General features: G+C 36.1%; 1 protein-coding gene across 3 annotated transcripts in view; it reads right to left on the reverse strand.

The window, feature by feature from the left end:
- Positions 1 to 6,341: 6,341 nt before the first annotated feature.
- The window catches only part of LOC127847525 (anion exchange protein 2-like), a 317,475-nt gene continuing 298,985 nt past the window's right edge, over positions 6,342 to 24,831 (reverse strand). For all 3 annotated transcript variants that reach the window (XM_052379532.1, XM_052379530.1, XM_052379531.1), the window contains 4 exons: positions 22,797 to 23,050; positions 22,227 to 22,396; positions 18,652 to 18,825; positions 6,342 to 6,995 (listed from right to left, as the gene is read on the reverse strand). In XM_052379532.1, coding sequence (XP_052235492.1) covers positions 6,915 to 6,995; positions 18,652 to 18,825; positions 22,227 to 22,396; positions 22,797 to 23,050 — 679 coding nt within the window. In that variant the 3' untranslated portion in view covers positions 6,342 to 6,914. The remainder of the gene's footprint in view (positions 6,996 to 18,651; positions 18,826 to 22,226; positions 22,397 to 22,796; positions 23,051 to 24,831) is intronic.

Genomic DNA, 24,831 nt, shown 5'->3' on the forward strand with positions numbered 1-24,831 from the left:
CTTCACAGATAACTGGTACTCCGATCTTTTAACAGGAATATTTTGTGACAAGGTGGCACACTTGTTTTAGACTTGGATAAGATTACTGAAAGAAGTTTTAGTGCACATGTAGCTATTACCTTGACTGGGTGAAAGCAGCTTCTCTATATTATTTTCTATAAAGTATATGATACTTGTGGTATTCTCATAAATCATATATCTATGGTATCATTGTCTTTGCTTTTTATTTATATATTTGGAACCCATTAGGGAGTTAGCATCAGTGTAATTATACCGTTGATTTTAATGGTTATGGGTTTTTTAATCTTTAAAATATTAAATCTGCTTGGCCAAAAAGGGTACAAATCAGCATGGGACAAACTACTAAGGATAGCACGCAGAAATAACCGACCACCAAAACAAGCTTCAGTAAATGTATTTATACTAAAGTCTACTATGTGAAATATGCACATTATCATGTTCAACAGAAACAAATTCACATTTCACAACAAATAACATCAAAACCAGCAAATTAAAATGATGCAAATCAATACAACTAGTAAGATCTAAATTCTATGCTAGCGGAAATTCTTTTAAATATTAAATAATATAAAAAAAGAAGAAAATGCCCTAGACAATGTTTTGTCTGTAACAACTGTCACCTTAAAAAGTAATTTATTTCTCTTAAAAATGTTTATCTAGTTATATTATAAGTTTTAATTTTGCCCAACTGTTCGTCTTCATATGCAGTTGTATATTTTATGTAAAAGTATATAATATAATTAAATTTATAATTTGTTGGAGTTTTATTACAATTAAATTACATTAAACTCAATTAGCAAAATTACTGTACTACTGCACTCCCATGACCGGTAACAAGTACATACAGTGAGGTACAAGACAGTGATTGCATACTTCATAGACTCAAAGTTTGCGTGCTATACATACAATTATGTTACAAATATGTTACATTCAAATGCATTTTATACAACACAGAAAACAACTTGGATATATTTATAATTCGTAATTAAATGAACATATTTTTAACAGACCTAATCGTGCCTTACAATGTAATTTTTCAACTTTGTTAAAATATACATATATATATTACATCATAGCTTTACACAAAGCAATTCCTTAAAAATGTATCCACTTTTTCTTTAAAAGGAGATTTAGCACGCATCAAACAATCAATGTTACTTGTAAATGGTAAAGTGTAAATATAATCTGTATAACTAAACAACAAACAATTAGGATAGACCCTTATTTTAACCCTTTCCCCCATAAGAAGCAAATTGAAAATGGCTTTTACAACCAACATAAAACCAGAACAGCCTGCGAGTAACTGGCATCCTGTTCAGGTTTTTTGCTGTTTGCTGCTCATCAGTTCATGTATCTAAGGGTTATAAATGAAGCCTTTAAAACTTGAATCTAGAAAGAAAGGTCTTTCATTAAATTTAACTTTCTAAGAGACTACAACCACGTCAAAATACATATCTAAGTGGTAAAGGGTCCAAACCTATTTATTTTAGCTAGAGTTTATTAAGCTAAATTGTAGCAAAAAAGCCTGAGACCTATTGAAACCCTACAAGTCCATTTCCTGGGTAGAACCAGTATGTGGAATCTTTGGAAGACATTTAAAGAACAAACGTCACAGTGAGGAAAAACACTAGACTACCTTGTTGGAAGGCAGACATATAATCCACTCTACAACACATATGTCATACACGGAATGTTATCTGTCAAAGATAAGCTGGTAAATGTTACCCTTTGCAGTTTGTACAGAACTGATCAGGATATACACTATGTATTTAGGTACCCTTTCAAAATACAAATTATGCATATAAATGCTAACAGTACTTAATAATAACCGAAAAAAACACACTCAGTTTTGCCCTACACTCATAAAAAATCGCTTTAGTTCGTTCAACTTAAGCATTTACAATATCACATAATTCAGGACAAAATATTTGATAGGCATAAGAGGAAATTAGGGATTCTTTGCTTATAAAGTCATCAATTTAAATGAAGATATAATACGTGAACATTTACTATATTGGCTTTTTGTACCTATGTCACAAACACTCTTAACAGTTTAATTTAGTGAGTGTTAACCCTTTCAGTGCTGGAACCGAATTTTGAAGGCCTTTGCAAACAGTTTGGATCCAGATGAGACGCCACAGAACGTGGCGTCTCATCAGGATTCAAACTGTTTGCTTTTCTGATAGTATTCTTTGGAAAAAAATCGAAAAAAATTCTAATTTTAGAAATTCAGCAGACGACATTTTAGCAGACAACAAATTTCCCAGCATGCAAAGGGTTAAAATACTGCATCTTAAGTCTTAAAAAACAATCTTTGTTTTAGGTTCATATAATGTTCAATTAATAATGTTCAACACAATACACAAACAAGCATCACATATCACAGAGACTGGACTAAGGTTAATTTGGTAAAAAAAGAAATCATAATAGTACAAAGTCGCAATAACACTTTCATTTTACAACATGAAATGTACGGCAAAGAAAGTATACACACAAACACAATCACACTTTTTTACAAAAATAATAGTTTTGAGTCGTGATTGATTACAAAATACATCATAATGAACAGAAAAAGGAAAACTATCAAATAAACATTCTAGGTCTTTTACTAAAGATTCAAGTTAAATTATAAGAGCAGTATGTATATATAAAGCTTATTGTGAGTATCACTAACAAATACATAAGACACGGATAAATAATTTAGTTGATCAAAAGTATACGGAACTTAAACTTGATTTATAAGAAACAAAATACCCTATAGTCGTGGAATAAAACGTGAAGGATAATAATTTGCCAAAGTCAATTATGATTCATTATTTAACTTACCTACACTATTATTTATATGGCAAAAATGTGTTGAGGGGTTGATGATGTGATAATTAAGAATGTAAAACACATGTTAACTTGCTCGAACCCTTAAAAATATAATTATAGTATATGAAAACAATGTAACAAAAAATAAGTTAAGTACCCTTTGAAAAAGAAGTAAGGTACCCTTTGAGTTTTGAGTTAATCAACAGTACAGTAATAGCAGCTTAAACATAAATATATGGTATACATAGGGTATCTGGGATATAATGGATATCATGTATCAAAATTAGAAAAACTTAATGAGCTACGCAAAGTTACTCTGTTTATTTTATGCTTTCTGGTGGTTTATAGAGAAATGGCAGTGAATTATTTAAAAGTGATCGTTAACTGTTTCAAACAGTGAAAATTAACAGTGATAATTTGTATTGTTATACTGTGAAATAACGTTGTTTCCATGACATTATGACCTCACTATTGCAGCAAATATACAACAATAATAATCTGTAAGCAATAAGTGAAAAGAAAATTTGTTTGATTTGGTGGAAAATGGATTTGAATACACTATGGCAAAAATGTGTTGAGGGGTTGATGATGTGATCATTAAGAATGTTTTTGTAAAGTGGTTTAAGAATAATCCTAAATATTATACACACGTCGTAACAAACACAAATGTACATACCAAAAATTCAAAAGAGTTAACTTAAATATTTGAACATTTAAATTGTAATATTTGGATGTGTTGGCACTAAGACAACATATAGGAGTGAAAAAAAAAGATGATCAGCATGAAATGTACCCTCATGTAAATTAGAGGTACATATTGAGACAAGTCACAAGTTGTGTATATGTATATTAATACAATAGATAAGGACAACAATTGGATGTGAGTTTGTAATAGCATACACTTGGTTGGGTTTTAAACTGAAACAAGAGATCTGTTTGTCAGAAACACAATGCCCCCTATGGCGCCGCTTTGAAGCCATATATTTGACCTTGAAGGATGACCTTGAAGGATGATCTTTAACCACTCAAAATGTGCAGCTCCATGAGATACACATGCATGCCAAATATCAAGTTGCTATCTTCAATATTGCAAAAGTTATGACCAATGTTTGAGATTTAGGACACACACATACATGAATGAATGACTGACTGACTGACAGGCCAAAAACAATATACCCCCAATCATTCGATCCAGGGGCATAAAAAATAAAGCAAACATTAAGTATGTATGTAATTACATGAACTTGGCAAGAGGAGAAAGGTTGATTGGCAGCCTGATAAGCTCATTCAACAATGGCCCCACATTTTCCCTCCCTGTGAGGTATATATATATATATGAGCCGTGCTCTGTGAAAAAGGGGTTTAACACATGTGCGTTGTGTCATCCCAGATTAGCCTGTGCAGTCTGCAGAGGCTAATCAGGGATGACATGCAGTCTGCACAGGCTAATCAGGGATGACATGCAGTCTGCACAGGCTAATCAGGGATGACATGCAGTCTACACAGGCTAATCAGGGATGACATGCAGTCTGCACAGGCTAATCAGGGATGACACTTTCCGTTTTCAAGATATTTTTTGTCTCAAGAAGCCTCTTCTTACTGCACAGGCTAATCTGGGACGACACTTTACGCACATGCATTTAACCCCCTTCTCACAGAGCACAGCCCATATAAATACATAACTGTGCTTACTTGTTAATAATACATTTAATAATACATGACAGTAAAGACATGTTTGTAATAATAAACACATATTAACTTGCTCGAACCCTCAAAAATATAATTAAAGTATATGAAAACAATGTAACAAAAAATAAGTTAAGTACCCTTTGAAAAAGAAGTAAGGTACCCTTTGACTTTTGAGTTAATCAACAGTACAGTAATAGCAGCTTAAACATAAATATATGGTATACATAGGGTATCTGGGATATAATGGATATCATGTATCAAAATTAGAAAAACTTAATGAGCTACGCAAAGTTATTCTGTTTATTTTATGCTTTCTGGTGGTTTATAGAGAAATGGCAGTAAATTATTTAAAAGTGATTGTTAACTGTTTCAAACAGTGAAAATTAACAGTGATAATTTTTACTGTTATACTGTGAAATAAAGTTGATTCCATGACATTATGACCTCACTATTGCAGCAAATATACAACAATAATTATCTGTAAGCAATAAGTGAAAAGAAAATTTGTTTGATTTGGTGGAAAATGGATTTAAATACACTCATGATTATAGAAAAAAATGTCTGTGATCACTTGTGAATAAAAATATATTCCATCAAATCTAACAAATATCCTCTACATGTCACAGGTATGATCAGACATTCAAAATGAAAGCTCTTCATACTTGTATATGATTTTCTTGTTAGGCAAATAATTTCAGTAATATAAATTTTCAAAACTAACTAAGTAAAACTAATTAACATAATAATTTGCTTGGTTAGCTTAAACTGTCAGTGCTCAAGTATGTCACTTGATAAGTTGCACGGTTTACAGAGTTTCATCTAAAAGAACTGTTCACAGATTTTTGTATTTATAAAAAATGTTATTAAATGTTTTTATTTATTTTCTTATAATATTATATTAGGAATAACCTTTAATAATTATACTATCGTTTGGGCTTATCTTGTACTTGGGTGAACTAAAATATCAATGCTATATCACTTAATAGTGTACTTGATTATTTTCTGTTTACACATTTTTGGTAAATTTAATAATATTTTGCCACATTTATGTTATTTAAATACATAAGGATGTGTGTATGGAAAACATTTGCAATAAAACCACAGCAACAACAAATACAAAGTTATCACAATGTCTTTAACAAGCATATTGGCCCTGCTAAAACATACTGGCCCTGGCCCAAGCATACTGGCCCTGGCTCAAGCATATGGACCATTGCTCAAGCAAATGGGCCCTGGTTTTTTCATACGGGCCCTGACTAAATCATATGGGCCCTTGTTCAAGCATATTAGCTCTGGCTTAAACAAAGTTCTTTCTGTAATCAGTTGAACTCAAACAGAATGTTCAGTTAACTAACTCCTACCCTTCTTCAGAGGAAAACTTCATTAAATGTACGAAAAAAACTTCACATTCAGCCAAATGGTGATGAAACAAATATGGCACCACTCTGGAATATACTAATATGTGTACACACTGGTATATACTAATATGTGTACACACTGGTATATACTAATATGTGTACACACTGGTATATACTAATATGTGTACACACTGGTATATACTAATATGTGTACACACTGGTATATACTAATATGTGTACACACTGGTATATACTAATATGTGTACACACTGGTATATACTAATATGTGTACACACTGGTATATACTAATATGTGTACACACTGGTATATACTAATATGTGTACACACTGGTATATACTAATATGTGTACACACTGGTATATACTAATATGTGTACACACTGGTATATACTAATATGTGTACACACTGGTATACTAATATGTGTACACACTGGTATATACTAATATGTGTACACACTGGTATATACTAATATGTGTACACACTGGTATATACTAATATGTGTACACACTGGTATATACTAATATGTGTACACACTGGTATATACTAATATGTGTACACACTGGTATATACTAATATGTGTACACACTGGTATATACTAATATGTGTACACACTGGTATATACTAATATGTGTACACACTGGTATATACTAATATGTGTACACACTGGTATATACTAATATGTGTACACACTGGAATATACTAATATGTGTACACACTGGAATATACTAATATGTGTACACACTGGTATATACTAATATGTGTACACACTGGTATATACTAATATGTAACACACTGGTATATATCTTGGAAGCCCCAAAGTCTGATTTTAGTGTCAGAACTTATATGGCACCACTGTTGACTATACAAACATGTGTGCAAGCTGATTAAAATCTTCAAGCCACAAAGATTTGATGTGCAAAAACAGATAGGGCAACCATAGGGGATTGTGTGGGAGCTGGTAGAAATCTTGAGGACATATTGTAGTAGAGAACACGTATGGCCCCACTGTGAACTATACGGGCATGTGAGCGAGCTGGTAGAAATCTGGATCTGCGTCTTCCTCGTCATCAGAATCTTCCTCCTCTTTGTCCAACTGAAGACAAATGAAAACATTCATTGAGAGTACATTGTAATTAGTGTGAGACTCTTGTATGTGCTTGATTTTTTTTATATGAAATATAGCTTTTGTGCAATGATACAACTGAAGACCCATGAAAACATACATTGAGTGTGAAACTGTTGTATGTGCTGTATGGATTATGTGCTGTTACTGTAAGCACTGAATCATTTGACCAAAAAGAGTGCTTGTGACCTTAAAAGTTATCACTGTATCATTTGACCAAAAAGAGTGCTTGTGACCTTAAAAGTTATCACTGTATCATTTGACCAAAAAGAGTGCTTGTGACCTTAAAAGTTATCACTGTATCATTTGACCAAAAAGAGTGCTTGTGACCTTAAAAGTTAAACAAGAGCATCGCATAACGAGAGCCAACGCTCTACTGTGGGTGAAGTTTTGAACAACAGAAGCCTTGAGGGTGCAGACCGCTCATCTATTTTTCTTTTTAAAAGGTGTAGGGACCTATCTCAATTTCAATCACAAAGGATGGAGGGGTGGAGTGGAAAGGGGTGTATAGTGTGGGGGTGTGGTCATTTATTACATTATCTTCCAAAAAAAATGAAAAAAAAATATATATAAAAAAATCGGGGGGGGGGGGGGGGGGGATTCTCTTGGGTGGGATGGTTGGACGGTATTTCAAAAATAAAATAATAATAAAAAATATTTGTGTTTTTAAACCATGTTTGAAAAAAAAATTGGGGTGGGTGGGGGGTATAGTGTGAGGGTGTGGTGGTCATTTATGAGATGATCTTTAAAAAAAACAAGATATGTGTCAGAAACACAATGCCCCCTAATGCATCGCTTTTTTTACCTTTGACCTTGAAGGATGACCTTGACCTTGACCTCTCACCACTCAAAATGTGAAGCTCCATGAGATACACATGCATGCCAAATATCAAGTTGTGCAGCTCCATGAGATACACATGCATGCCAAATATCAAGTTGCTATGTTCAATATTTCAAAAGTAATTGCAAAACTTTACTATATTAAATTTTTTAATTTTCGACCTTTGACCCTGAAGGATGACATTGACCTTGACCTTTCACCACGCAAAATGTGCAGCTCCATGAGATACACATGCATGCCAAATATCAAGTTGCTATGTTCAGTATTTCAAAAGTTATTGCACAACTTTAATAAATTTAAGTTTTAAATTTTTGACCTTTGACCTTGAAGGATGACCTTGACATTTCACCACTCAAAATATGCAGCTCCATGAGATACACATGCATGCTAAATATCAAGTTGCTATGTTCAATATTTCAAAAGTTATGGCAAAACTTTACTGTAACCTCAAAGTTTTGGGACAGAATGACAGAAAGGCCAAAAACAATATACCGTACCCCCCAATCTATCGATCCGGGGGCATAAAAATTGGGGGGGGGGAATTCAGGGAGGGGGAGGCGATGGTTTGGGTGGAGTCTATTGTGGTATGTCAGGTAAGAGTTGTTTTGTCAAAGCATCAATCAAATCTAATCATAAATAAAGAAGTTATGGCAATTTTAGCAAATTTTAATAATTTGACCTTGAGAGTCAAGGTCATTTAAAAGTCAAGGTATAATTCAACTTGCCAGGTACAGTACCCTCATGATAGTATGAAAGTATTTGAAGTTTGAAAGCAATAGCCTTGATACTTTAGAAGTAAAGTGGATCTAAACACAAAATGTAACCATATATTCAAATTTACTAAGTAAAAAAAGGGCCATAATACCGTAAAAATGACAACCAGAGTTAAACAACTTGTCCTTTACTGTCCCCTAATGATAGTTTGCGAGTGTTTCAAGTATGAAAGCAAAATCTATGATACTTTAGGGGTAAAGTGGACCAAAACACAAAACTTAACCAAATTTTCAAGTATAAAGGGCCCATAATTCCGTCAAAATGCCAGTCAGAGTTACATAACTTTGCTGGCACAGTCCCCTTATGATAGTTAGCAAGTGTTGCAAGTAGCTTTGATACTTTAAGAATAAAGTGGACCTAACCACAAAACGTAACCAAATTTTCAATTTTCAATTTTCTACGTATAAAATGGGCAAATAATTCTGTCAAAATGCCAGTCAGAGTTACATAACTTTGCCTGCACAGTCCCCTGATAATAGTTAGTAAGTGTTGCAAGTATAAAAGCAATAGCTTTGATACTTAAGGAATAAAATGGACCTAAACACAAAACTTAACCAAAATTTTCAATTTTCTAAGTATAAAAAGGGCACATAATTCGATCAAAATGCAAGCCAGAGTTATCTAACTTTTCCTCCCTAGTCCCCTCATGATAGTAAGTTAGTGTACCAAGTTTGAATGCAATAGCATTGATACTTTATGAGAAAAGTGGACCTAAAAACGCAAAATTTAACCTGATACAGACGCCGAGGCCGACGCAGACGCCAAGGTGATGACGATAGCTATTTTTTTTCAAAAAATAGATGAGCTAATAAATGAAAGCTTGTCAGAATCCTTTTTTTAGGTCACAGTGACCTTGACCTTTGACCAGTGACCCAAAAATGGGTGTGGCATGTAGAACTCATCAAGGTGCAGCTACATATGAAGTTTCAAAGTTGTAGGTGGAAGCACTTTATTTTAGAGCAAAAAGGTTAACAAAATTTTGAGGTTTGCGACGAGCTGACTATGACAATACCTCGGGTTTTCTCCGAAAACAGCCAAGCTAAAAAAAACAGCCAACCTTTATCTATTAAGTGGAAAACAGAAATCTCAATGCCCTCTATTGATAAATGAATATTAATAAGAATGACTTGTGTACTAATAATTTTGCTTTACACAAGATAGTTAACAATCGATCATAACTCCATAAGTATAAAAGAAAGAGTTATGGTTCTGGACCTATGCACTTACAAAGTCTTTTAGAATAATACAAAGTTAAATTAACTTAGGGCAAGAAATCATTAAATATAAGAAAGAAAGTTAGGATGTTTTTACTCTGACCTTCCTCTTAACAACTCTTTATCAATAACTGAAGTTTCATTTGAACACAGTCAATGCTTTTTATCCCCACGCTTTTTGAAAAGCATGGGGATATTGTGGTTATCTCCGCCGTCTGTCCGGTTGTCTGTCTGTCTGTCTCTCCGTCCTGGCCACTATCTCCTCCTACACTATACGCACTAGAACCTTGAAACTTACACACTTGGTAGCTATGAGCATATGTGCGACCCTGCATTATTTGGAATTTGAGAGATTTTCACTCATTTTTTTTTTAGGTTATTTTACTTAAATTTCTTCATTTCTACACCAATTGTCTTCAAACTGATACCAAACCTCTCTTATGACAATACGGTCAATCTCAACTATGCATGGCCCCATTATCAACCTTGGGGCGCCCCGCCCACATAGGCCACACCCACCCAAAATTGCAGTTTTACTTTAATTTCTTCATTTCTACACCGATTCACTTCAAATTGATACTGAACCTTTCTTGTGACAATACGGTCAATCTCAGCTATGCATGGCCCCATTACCAAACCTGCGGCCAAGCCCACCCAAAATTGTCTTTTACTATAATTTCTTCATTTCTACACCGATTCACTTCAAATTGATACTGAACCTCTCTTATGACAATACGGTTAATCTCAACTATGCATGGCCCCATTACCAACCCTGGGGCGCCCAGCCAACATTGGCCACGCCCACCTTAAATTGCCTTTTACTATAATTTCTTCATCTCTACACAGATTCACTTCAAATTGATACTGAACCTCTTTTATGACAATACAGTCAATCTCAACTATGTATGGCCCTATTACAAACCCTGGGGCACCCCGCCCACATAGGCCACGCCCACCCAAATTGCCTTGTACTATAATTTCTTCATTTCTACACCAATTCACTTCTAATTGATACTGAACTTCTCTTATGACAATACGGTCAATCTCAACTATGCATGGCCCCATTACCAACTGTGGGGCCCCCCTTGATCAAACATGCGGCGTGGGGATACGCGTCGGCCTCTGCCGCGCCATTTCTAGTTATGTCATGCTTTTAAAAGCAAATGTATGAATGAAGTTATTTTCTGCATAAAAAATTAAGCAAATAACAATTACTCGAAAAATATTTGTGAAACAGTACCCCCCAGTTTCTCTAAAAGCTCTCAATCAATGTAGAATATTGTATTTCAATCGATTCAAAACTTATCCTTTTATGCTTGGCACATAGTTACAAACATAATAAGACTATATGTCCCCTACCAGCTCCACCATTGCCAGAATTTTTTTTTGTTACCATAGCAACAAGAATTTTTGACGTAGGAACAAAATGAAACTAGAAATGGCGCGGCAGAGGCCGACGCGTATCCCCACGCCGCATGTTTGACCCAGGGGCACCCCAGGATTGGTAATGGGGCCATGCATAGTTGAGTTATGACCAATGTTAAAGTTTGTGACACATAAAACGACAGACAGACATACAATGACAAACAAACAGACAGACAGACAGACAGGCCAAAAGCAATATACCCCGATCATTCGATCCAGGGGCATAAAAACAAACATTGAAACGCCTAAATTATAATTAACGGATATCATATTCAGTACCAATATTGCATATATTAATAAATGTATTTAATATTTACAAAAATGCGAGTCAGTAATTTGCATCATATTAAAGATGGACTCAAGAATAAACATCGACAATTTCACTGTTGTAACGATTCAAAATAAAGCTATAAAGCTAGTAGCCGTACTATTTCTTGTAGAAGGAATTCAATCAATTAAATTGAATATAACAAAACATATTATGAATCATGAAAATCTAGATGCCAGAAATATAATTGTAATTATCAATGTACCGACTGTGCGACTGTAAGTTATTTTTCACGAGTAGTTGTAAAAGGTGCATTGGATCAATCATAAAGTAAAGCCCTATAAAAAGCTAAGTACATATTAGTATTTAAACGTGATATTAATTTCATTTTACATTCAGTCATAAAAATTATTAATTTTAACGTACAACTGAAGTTATTTATTTCATGCTTTCCGGTGGTTTATAGAGAAATATTAGTGAATTTAAACTGATAATTTCACTGTTTCAAACAATGAAAATTATCAGTGAAAATTATCGATAATTTTCACTGTTTATGTTAAATGACGTCATTTTTTGACGAAATGACGTCATTTTCCCAGCGAAATTCTTTAGTTAAAGTCTTTAACAATGTATATAAATTGTAAAAAAAAAAGCATAAAATAAAAAGAAAATTTGTTGGGTTTGGTGGATTATCGATTTTAATTCATTCGTGATCATATAAAATATATATATTCACTCGTGGCTGCGCCACTCGTGAAAATATTATTTTCTATGATCACTCGTGAATTAAAATCGATAATCCACCAAACCCAACAAATTTTCACGGATACTAGTACTTAGATGTTAACAAGATAAGTTTGGATTCGGTGCACAAACCGACCTACTCAATGAGTTGACTAAAGAGTGAAAGAACAGTTTCTTTTGTAGGAGGTATATACTGTTCAAAAGATTTGAAATAACATGTTTATACACCTAGGTGTATAAATAGGTACCTGTGATGAGGAAAAAAATGTAAAGCGCCTTTGAACGCACTCTCGAGTATGAAAAGGACGCTATATAAATGTTGTATACAAAAAATATTCAGAATTGCATGAAATAACTAATTTGTTGGTTGAGCTAAACGAAAATAAAATGTTTTTCAAGTTTGACCTTTTTTTAGTGTTTTATCAGTTCTAACACAGTCAGGACGGTATCCTACAGTACACGAACCTGTGACTTTGCTAGAGTAATTTTACTTTCCAATAGGATGGTTAACACCGAAGTAACACTCGATTTACAAGTATCTATAAGTACAGCAAGGACCTACAGGGTCGGAAGTGTCGTTTGGCAAGATAAAATACAAATAAACAAGATACTTATACCTCAATGAGTTGATTTTATTATCTATATAAACCCAGACCAAACATACTGATTGATGAGTCCATTTACACAAGGATTTACATCTTGACCTTATAGGTTATTTTTCACCACTTATAGCTTTCATTTAGAGTGTTTAAGGATGTACGATCGTTTGTACTTTACTGTACTTTATGTATTTGTTGTTAAAGATAAAATAAACTTCATATCACTTGCGGCGTTAAAGTTATAACGATTTTTAGGCTGTTCGCAGAAAAACGAGAAGCCAACGCATATGAACAAGTTGACTGGTTGAAAAATGCAATGGTTACATTAATGCAAAACATATACACACACGCATGTGTTTAGTCAATTACTCCGAAATAAACATTGAAGCAACAACATAATTATGAAAAGATATCATATAAAGTACCAATATCGATTCATAATACATTTAATTAAATTAATATGGTTAATAATTAGCATCAGACCAAAGATGGTCTCAAGACTAAACATCGTCAAATTTTTTATTTTTTTTTAAATATAAATTAGAATCTAGCGTATTTCTTTAAAAAGGAATTATATAAGTTCAATAAAAAAAAAACTAACAATTCATATTATAAATCTTAAAAATATAGATATTAGAAATGTAATTATCATTATCAATAGGTTTGCCAGTGCTTCTTATTTTTCATAGAACATAGGATAAAATGCTCAAATATTGTCAAGAATGGTGGTAGAACGATTTAATTAAGACTAAAACATTTGTCAAGAAAATTAATTGAATATGCTTGATTTTTCCAGTCATATACAGGCTCGACTGATTAGTGTTGTGTGCATCGACTCGATCAATTTGTTGTGTGTTTTCTTCCTTAATTGTTGTGTACATTAATTTTACTTTTATTCCTAAACAAGTGTGATTTCTGAGTTTTTTTCTGGTACTACAAATGGTCGCGAAGTTGCAAAATCCAGCTACAGAAATCATTGTGGTAACTAGGGCCAATAGTGACGATAAATGTGTTAAAGAATTTCATAATCACAAACGTCCGCCAATTAACATTTGGGAATTCTCATTGAACATGGGTAAATCACGTAACGCGATGTGCGAGCATCGAGCACTTTTCAAATTTCGTAATAACGACCAATCAACAAGAGAATTTAAATTGAGATTAAATGTAACATGTACCGACTTTCAGAAAATGGGGAGAAAGAAAAAGTGAATCCATAAGAATAAACAAGATGTGTTTGAGAAACACAATGTCCCCCTATATGATGTTGACCTTGTAGGATGACCTTGACCCTTCACCACTCAAAATGTGCAGCTCCTTGAGATACACACGTATTTCAAATATAAAATTGCTAGCTTCAATATTGCAGAAGTGACATTACATGCACAATTTTGACCCATATACTTGACCTTGAAGGATGACCTTGACCTTTCACCACTCAAAATGTGCAGCTCCATGAGATACACATGCATGCCAAATATCAAGTTGCTATCTTCAACATTGCAAAAGTATTCATAAAATAAGCGATTTGGGCCACATATATTTGACCTCTGACCTTGAAGGATGACCTTGACCTTGACCTTTCACTACTCAAAATGTGCAGCTCCATAAGATACACATGCATGCCAAATATCAAGTTGCTATCTTCCATATTGCAAAAGTATTCATAAAATGAGCGATTTTGGCCACCTATATTTGACCTCTGACCTTGAAGGATGACCTTGACCTTGACCTTTCACCACTCAAAATGTGCAGCTTCATGAGATACACATGCATGCCAAATATGAAGTTGCTATCTTCAATTTAGCAAAAGTTATTGCAAAATGTTAAAGTTGGCGCAAACAGACAGACAGACAGACCAACAGACAGGGCAAAAACAATATGTCCCCCACTACTATAGTGGGGGACATAAAAAAAGTGTCTCTCTGTAAATCTTAACGAGAACCAATTAACAAATTGAAACGTCTTTGTTTTTCAGAATAAACATACTTATCACAATTTATTATTGAAGGGCCTCGTTTTAATCTATGAAAAATAATAACACTAACACAGTTATGCTTCTGAAGACGCCTTTTAATTTGCTTTGCCAGTGTCAATCAAACCTGTAAAAAAAACTTTATCGTATTAAGCGACCCTCGCATTAACAGCAAATTGCGATACCCTGATAACTGGTTTGTAGGCGGAGTTATAAAAATCAATATCGAGCAGTGCACTGCATACAATAGCTCGTGGGCGGAGTTAACGTTGCATGAATAACCGCATTTATGTCGAGATTTGTACGTCCTGTGTATAAGAAAAGACGTACGTGTCGATAATTGGACTTCATATAGACTTCCACCGTTTGTAAAATGGACGAATAACTGCATATTTGACTGTAAGATTTTTGGAAAGTAGAGACGTTTTTTCGTCATGTACGGTTCATTTTCGTGCCATCCGCTAACTAATCAGAAATAAATAAATGAAATACTGAGCAATATCTGTACCGAGCCCAAATTCCAGAAAGACGATGAAGCTTTAACAAATATATAAATTATATTCTCAATTGATCACGCACTCAAGCAAATTTTTCCCTACCCCCACCCACCCCACAAAAAATATTTAATCGGATTTACATTGATCTCAAAATCGACCCTGGGCGGCTGAAATCCGGATTTCCAGAATAATCCGAATAACTGACACCTCTGATATGTGTTTTAATACACAAGCTTCATTGTTGAAAATGTTGACTAAGTTCAAAGTCAAGGTCACAGTGGTAAACAATTTCATGTGCATGGAAAGGTCTTGTCCAGATACACATGCGTACCAAATATGAAAGCAATATCTGAAGGGACACAGCAGGTATGAGCCTTTTTGAATCGCAGTCGCAGATTTCGAAACCTTAACGCTGACCTCAAGTTCAAGGTCACAGGGGTCAAACATTTTATGTGCATGGAAAGGTGTTGTCCAGATACACATGTATACCAAATATGAAAGCAATATCTGAAAGGACACAGAAGTTATGAGCCTTTTTTAAATCACGGTTGCAGATTTCAAAACCTGAAAACTGGCCCCAAGTTCAAGGTCAATGTCATAGAGGTAAAAAAAATTATGCCCTTAGAGTGTTGTCCAGATATACATGCATACCAAATATGAAAGCAATATCTGAAGGGACAAAGTAGATATGAGCCTTTTTCGCAGCGCGGTCGCAGATTTTGAAACCTGACAACTGACCACAAGGTCAAGGTCACAGGGGTAAAAAATTGTAAGCGCATGGAAAGGTGTTGTCCAGATACACATGCATACCAAATATAAAAGCAATATCTGAAGGGACACAGTAGTTTTGAGCCTTTTTCCAATCGCGGTCACAGACTTTAAAATCTGAAAACTGGCCCGAGTTCAAGGTCAAGGTCACAGGGGTAAAACAATCTATGCACATGGAAAGGTCTTGTCCAGATACACATGAATACCAAATATGAAAGCAATATCTGAAGGGACACAGTAGTTATGAGCCTTTTTCAAATCGCGGTCGCAGATTTTGAAACCTGAAAACTGACCCTAAGTTCAAGGTCAAGGTCAGAGGGGTAAAGAATTGTGTGCGCATGGAAAGGTGTTGTCTAGATAAACATGCATACCAAATATGAAAGCAATATCTGAAGGGACACAGTAGGTAAGAGACTTTAGAATCGCGGTCGCAGATTTCGAAACCTGAAAGCAGACCGAAAGTTCAAGGTCAAGGCCACAGGGGTCAAAAATTACATGTGCACGGAAAGGTCTTGTCCAGATACACATGCATGCCAAATATGAAAGCAATATCTGAAGGAACACAGTAGTTATGAGCCTTTTTCGAATCGCAGTTGCAGGAAAATCTCTGACCCGGCCCCACCCCAAACCCCATAACTTTTGACCCAGGGGTCAGATCGAAATTCCGAATAGTGCACCGTCGCACATATGCTCATAGCCACCATGTGTGTAAGTTTCAAGGTTCTAGTGCTAATAGTGTAGGAGATAATAGTGGCCAGGACGGACAGACAGATGGCGGAGATATCCACAATATCCCCACGCTTTTCAAAAAGTGTGGGGATAGTGACAAGCATAATGTCCATATTGCCATCTATCCATTTTTCAAGTTTTAGGAAAAAATATGAAGAACTTTTAAAGTTATCGCAGGATCCAGAAAAGTGTGACAGAAAAACAGACAGACAACACACAGAGTGCAAACCATAAGTCTCCGTCAGTGAAACCGGTAGGGGACAAAAACACAATAACTCTGTAAACACTGAAGTGAGAGTAACTGATCTTTTACTCTGCATTTTCTCTGAAAGCCATACATAAGTTTATGAGGTGTCATTTGAACACCATGTAACTCCATGTTTCTTGTTTTATACCTTCAATACTAATTGAGTAACACTCCACATGACTTTGTTAATACTTAAAAGAGTTCGTGTAATCTGAAAGTCTCCTTAATGCATTCTTACACCCATATTAAGTTGTTTATTTAATCCCATCATTACTTTTTGAATAACTCTCCACACAAGAAGGGTTTAAGACTGACACACAGACTTACAAACAGAAGAGCCCCCCCCCCCCCCAAAAAAAACAAGGGAAAAAATTGTCACAAAACCAGGTTTTCATTGTGAAAAAAAAACCTGATAAAGGGAGAAAACTCAAACTGAACTTTTGAAATGAACAAACAAAATTAACCCCCTTTGTAAGTTTGTTTTTAAAAAAAATAATCTATTTTTAGTCGTGGCAACCTTGACATTGGAGATATTGACGTGATTCTTTCGTGCGACACACCGTACCATGATGGTGAAAAAATGTGCCGAATGATTTTAAAATCTCACAATGAATGACATAGTTATGGCCAGGACAAGCTCATTTATGGCCATTTTTGACCTTTGAACTCAAAGTGTGACCTTGACCTTGGAGATATCGACGTAATTATTTCGCGCGACACACCCTCCAATGATGGTGAACAAATGTGCAAAATGATTTTATAATCTGACAATGAACGACATAGTTATGGCCCGGACAAGCTTGTTTCGCCCGCCCGCAAGCCCGCCAGCCAGCCAGCCAGCCAGCCAGCCAGCCAGCCCGCCAGCCCGCCAGCCAGCCAGCCAGCCCGCCCGCATTTACCAATCTAATAACCAGTTTTTTCCTTCGGAAAACCTGGTTAAAAACAGCTCTGGAATAACAACTTTAATCACTCCATAACAAAGGCAAATGTATTAATCTTGACAATAGTTTGATAAAATTAAAAGGTCCCTATCAGGCTGGGCATAAGATCCATACTACACATGGAAAGCCTTAAAAAAATGTTTCTCCGTTACCTTTAAGTACATGCCTTAAATGTTGGTGTGTGGACAAAGTCAACACTAACCGTTACCTGCTCGTCATGAGTGAAGTATTTGGGCACGAGTCACAGTCACAGATGGGACACAAACAGTGCAAAGGCTATGGTATTCACCCTGTACTTGACCACCTACATTATCCCCATCAGCACAAGCTGTATCCCAACATTTACCCCAAAAGGCCCCATTAATACCCGTTACGTCCCGGCATAAACCAAAAATGTCCCCACTTGGCATGCACAAATTTCCCACTTGGCAAACACAAAGTGCCCACTTGGCAGGCACAATGTCCCCACTTGGCCGGCACAAAGGCTCCACTTGGCAGACACAGTCCCCAATTGGCAAGCCACAAAATACCCACTTTGCAGGCCCAAAGTCCCCAATTGACAAGCCACAAAGTCCCAAATTGGCAACACAATGTCCCTACTTACCGCTTCAAGCTCCTCATGAGTGAAGTATTTGGGCATGAGAAGCAGACGCAGGGGCACCATGAGAAACACGAACAGTGGGAACGCTATGGCAACCACCGTGGACTTAACAGCCCACAGTATCCCCACAAGCACCAGCTGTATGCCAGTAAACACGTGCATCTTCACAGTCTTCACCTGGAAAAAATGTGAGATTTTAATTGGTTAATAAATGTGTACTACGTCTATCATAATTTCTGCCCTCCACCACGCATCACCGTGATTCAGCCCAGTGTGACAATACTTTGATCAACACTTTACACAGTGGAATACAGTGATGACACCGTGGCAAAGTGCAGTGAGTAAATATGCTTATAAGAACTCGCACTCAAGCGTGTTCAGGAAATAAATCTCACAGTGGACCACCACGGTCACAGTGGACCACCCCAGCCTTGGTAATTTGCTGCGAAATACAGGTACATGTGAATAAACATTTATTTTATATATATTCTTTTCATTTGTATGTAATACTTCATACTTAAATCTTCATTTGTTGCACTCTTTTCTATTATAAAATACAGGGGTGTCAATTGTCCCAAATTTAAAATCCGGAAAATTAGACCAGGGGTCTGGGAACGCAGGTCCGCAATTGAGATAAAGGGCAATGCTCCCACCCCTTCGAGCCTTCTTTAATTGTACATGTTTTACTACTTAAAATTTTGAGATTATTTAATAAAGGGTTTTCAGATGGCAAAAATATGTTTGTTGCACTTCATCCCCAACCAATCATAAACATTAGATTATCCTCTTCAGAAAGGAACAAAAATAAATGTAAAAAAAATTGGCAATTTAACTGTATATCTTATAGGCAGAATTAATATTCACATGAGTGCATGGGGATCATGAATATCATAATATGCATAAATTTCATTCAACGTGTACATCGGTAATTTCATAGTAGAGTGTAAACAAGGTTACACTATAATTAGCCATTTAAAGCCATGTTTTTCAACAGACCGCAACCATAAAGGAACTCTGCCTAGATATCATAACAAGATATCCATAAAACCAATGTTTTGTCCAAATTTCATGATGATAAGAGTGTTCACAAGCTTTTTTTACTATACAAATATAAGGAACAAGAGCTGTCACCATAGGATGACTTAATTATGCCCCCTATAAGCGCTTGATAGAAGTTATGAGCTTTTTTCAAAACCTAAATGCAGATTTCGAAACCTTAACGCGGACCCTTAGTTAAAGGTCAAAGTCACAGGGGTCAAAATTTGTGTGCGTATGGAAAGGCCCTGTCCATATACACATGCATACCAAATATGAAGGTTATATCTGAAGGGACATAGAAGTTATGAGCATAATCAAAACCAAAACGCAGATTTCAAAACCTAAACGCGGATCCAATCTTCAAGGTCAAGGTCAAAGGGGTCAAATTGTTTGTGCATATGGAAAGGCCTTGTCCATATACACATGCATACCAAATATAAAGGTTATATCTCAATGGACATAGAAGTTATGAGCATTTTTGGAAACCTAAACGCAGATTTCAAAACCTTAACGCAGACCCTAAGTTCAAGGTCAAGGTCACAGGGGTCAAAAGTTGTGTACGTATGTAAAGGCCATGTCCATATACACATGCATACCAAATATGAAGGTTATATCTCAAGGGACATGGAAGTTAGGAGCATTTTTTGTAAACCTAAACGCAGCTTTCGAAACCTAAACGCGGACCCTAAGTTCAAGATCAAGGTCACAAGGGTAAAAAATTTTGTGCCTATGGAAAGGCCTTGTCCATATACACATGCATACCAAATATGAAGGTTATATCTCAAGGAACATAGAAGTTATGAGCATTTTTCGAAACCTAAACGCAGATTCCGAAACCTAAACGTGGACCCTAAGTTCAAGGTCACAGGGGTAAAAATTTGTGTGCTTATGGAAAGGCCTTGTCCATATACACATGCATACCAAATATGAAGGTTATATCTCAAGGTACATAGAAGTTATGAGAATTTTTTGAAACCTAAACGCAGATTTGGAAACCTTAATGCAGACCCTAAGTTCAAGGTTAAGGTCAAAGCGGTAAATTTTTTTGTGCGTATGGAAAGGCCTTGTCCATATACACATGCATACTAAATATCAAGGTTATATCTCAAAGGACATAGAAGTTATGAGCATTTTTGGAAACCCAAACGCAAAGTGTGACGGAAAGAGGGTCAGATAGACAGATGGACAGTTCGATCACTATATGCCCCCTTTTCTTCGAAAGACCTTTCACCACTCAAAATGTGCAGCTCCACGAGAAGTGAGAGATTGATTGGAGAAATGATTATTTTTTTTACCTTTGACCTTGAAGAATGACCTTGACCTTGAAGGATGACCTTGACCTTTCACCACTCAAAATGTGCAGCTCCACGAGATACACATGCATGCCAAATATGAAGTTGCTGTGTACAATATTTAAAAAGTTATGATAAAACTTTAATGAAGGTTAAAGTTTTAGGAAAGAAACATACAATGATATTTGACCTTTGACCTTGAAGGATGACCTTGACCTTGACTTTTCACCACTCAAAATGAGCAGCTCCATGAGATAAACATGCATGGTAAATATCAAGTTGGTATGTCTAATATTGCAAAAGTTATCAAAGTTTTGGACAGAATGACAGACAGACAGGACAAAAACAATATACCCCCGATCTATCAATCCAGGGGCATAAAAAAGTTAACCTGTATCGCTACAGTCTATAAAACATTTAAATGAAACTTCCTAACCCCACTCACCTGTCTGACATAAATATTTATAGGGTAAAAAACTGTTCTCATTAAACTTACAAACGCCACTCGCCTGCAAGATACAGCACAAAAAAAAACATTATTGTAAAAAAAAAAAACACTTTCAATTTTAACCCTTTGCATGCTGGGTAATTTGTCATCTGCTAAAATGTCGTCTGCTGAATTTCTAAAATTAGCATTTTCTTGGATTTTTTTCAAAGAATACTATCAGAATAGCAAACAGTTTGGAACCAGATGAGACGCCACGTTCTCATCTGAATCCAAACTGTTTGCAAAGGCCTTCAAAATTCGGTTTCCGCACTGAAAGAGTTAAATTCCACATGCCACTTACCTGCCGGACATAGCTCTTCCCTGGATGATGCTTGACTGGCATGAACAGCAGCTTGATCACTTACCTGCCGGACATAGCTCTTCCCTGGATGATGCTTGACTGGCATGAGCAGCAGCTTGATTCTCTTATAGAACTGAACTCACTTACCTGCCGGACATAGCTCTTCCCTGGATGATGCTTGACTGGCATGAGCAGCAGTTTGATTCTCTTATAGAACTGAACTCACTTACCTGCCGGACATAGCTCTTCCCTGGATGATGCCTGACTGGCATGAGCAGCAGCTTGATTCTCTTATAGAACTGAACTCACTTACCTGCCGGACATAGCTCTTCCCTGGATGATGCTTGACTGGCATGAACAGCAGCTTGACCACTTACCTGCCGGACATAGCTCTTCCCTGGATGATGCTTGACTGGCATGAACAGCAGCTTGATTCTCTTATAGAACTGAACTCACTTACCTGCCGGACATAGCTCTTCCCTGGATGATGCTTGACTGGCATGAACAGCAGCTTGATTCTCTTATAGAACTGAACTCCGCTGATAGCAGACACACCGAGATACAGCAATACACCAAAGAGCACCGCAATGGGCACACGACGTAGGACGTCCCCCCAAAATAATGTGGAACCTGTGAATTTAAACAAGTTATTTTCATATTATATTGATATTAAAAGTGCATGTATATACAAATTTAACCTGACGAGTACTAATCCTTTTTTAAGATGACTAAAATGCAGACTTTTGAAGTTTTTGTATTTATTTTCATAAGTGTACCATATGACCACAATTATCACTTGTTATAAGAATAGCAACAATAAGGCTAAAGGTTGCAAACCTCAGAACTGATGGAACAAACCTGTTTTGAGCAGCATTTATGATGTTTGTGTTATAAATGTGGCTTCTCTACATTCATACCGATAAATTAGCAAACTAGACTCATACCAAGTAATAACTATAATATTTTCATACTCATAAATTAATTTAATACATTCATACCAAATTGATAACTTATTATTATATATTCATACCGATTAAGATATTCATCACAATGTTAGTGACACGCTGATCCCTGACTTCCAACAGTTTTGGTTTTTCACCGGGCGCATGTGTCTGACTCATCACCGCTAGCGACGACACATGAGCGACCGAGCGTACAGTCGCCGGACACATCCAGGGGAGGCCGAATAAGGAGCAAAAGAGAATAATGAGGCCCAAGAGAAATTGGTCCAAATGGAAGCCAGTGCCTTTCTTTAGCATGAAGGTGTTTTTGTGAAGCAACATCCTGAAAACAAATTTTCTTAAAATAAAATTCATTTTAATTATTAAATACTTACCTGCTATCCCTAGCAATACCTTTCTAGGTGGGTTAGCTTCTCCAGAAATCTTCAAGTGCCATAATTCCGCCACCTCTCTAACCGAAAACAGATCAGGTTAAACAAAGTACAATGTAACCTAACTGGAAATCAAGAACCGTAACTCATCTTACTTTTCATGCAATTATGAAAATATTAAACGATGAGCGGGGTGGGAGGTGGAACTTACCGATAGCAGGTAAGTATTTAATAATTAAAATGAATTTTATTTTAAGAAAATTTATTTTAATGTCATAAATACAAACCTGCTATCCCTAGCTGATTTTGTAGCTGTGACGGGAGGTTATCGTTATATTTTCCCATGACAGCAAAAACCCATATTCAAGTTTTCAGCCAGAGATAGTAGAAATATGTCCTCAGATAATCTTTGTTTGTACAGTATTTTACTTTAGTTTCTGGATAGCGCCAGTACATTAATGCCAGGGAAGATACTACTGTTTGAGCAACCACAAGAGAACCCACTATATATAAATTGTCTTGTTGACACTCAAGAGAACAAAGATAGAAAGAGGAAAAGGTGGTCGGATTCCTCCAGAAAGCAGCTTGAAGCACTTCAGAAAGTGGAACATTATTAATATACGCCCACGAAGCCGAAAGAGCTCTTAATCCATGCGGTCTAATCTTAAACAGGGATAAATCCCCAGATAAAAGATGAATAAGCTTTCTTAATAGGCGAGGCTACCCAACGAGAAATAAATGCCGCAGACACCTACCCCCCCTTTTTAACGGAATGAAAAGTCTTTTGCGAGAACCTCGAATAGACTTTACTCTTTTAAGATAGAACTTCAAAGCCCTGACCGGGCAAAAAGTCTATCATCATCTTCATGTCCACAAGTATTAAAAAGACTTGGAACTTTGAAGGGTTAGAAGCCATAGAGGGGAGTTGATTATTAGCAAGGAATCCTGGCTGACATAACAAAGTTACAGATCCATCTGAGGAATCAAAACGAAGATGACCATCCTCGATAGAAAGAGCATGAATTTCACTTCTCCTATTGGCTGAAGCCATAGTAAGAAAGAAAACGGTCTTCCAAGTTAGGAACTGTTAAGAAGCTTGATCAAGAGAATCAAGAACACAAGGCAAATCCCATTTAGGCACCAGTGTACGAGAAACAGGACGTCTAAGTTCCATAGATCGAATCTGTTCGGAAATCGCTGGATCAGCACAGACTTGTAATGATTTAGTAAAAGCCAATGTATGCGAAATCATAGATCTATATCCTTTGATGGAGCTAAGAGAAAGTTTCTTATCATCAAAAAGATAGATGAGAAAATCCGCTATGCGTCTAGCAGAGAGATTGAGGGAATCACTTTTCCCTCGAATACACCAATTAGAGAAGAGTTTCCATCGAGCATCATAGACTGCTCTGGTGGACTTTCTCCTTGCAGAAGCAACGAGGTTTAAAGCCCTGACAGAAAAGTGTTTCTTCTGCAGAGATTGCCTGATAACAGTCAGATGTGTAAGTGGAACCGTATGAAGTCTGCCTCTTTGAGACAGAAGATCTGATCTGTGAGGAAGTGTCCTGGAATAATCATACAGGAGACTGAGAAGATCGTTGAACCACTATATCCTGGGCCACCAAGGGGCAACAGGAGTATGCGACACGAACTCACCCTGATTTTCGCAAATATTTAGGGAATCAGAATGGGTAGGGGTTAAGCGTAAGCGTCCAGTTGGTCCCAATCGAAC

This window comes from Dreissena polymorpha, chromosome 10, assembly GCF_020536995.1.
Source record: "Dreissena polymorpha isolate Duluth1 chromosome 10, UMN_Dpol_1.0, whole genome shotgun sequence".
Lineage (NCBI taxonomy): Eukaryota > Metazoa > Mollusca > Bivalvia > Myida > Dreissenidae > Dreissena > Dreissena polymorpha.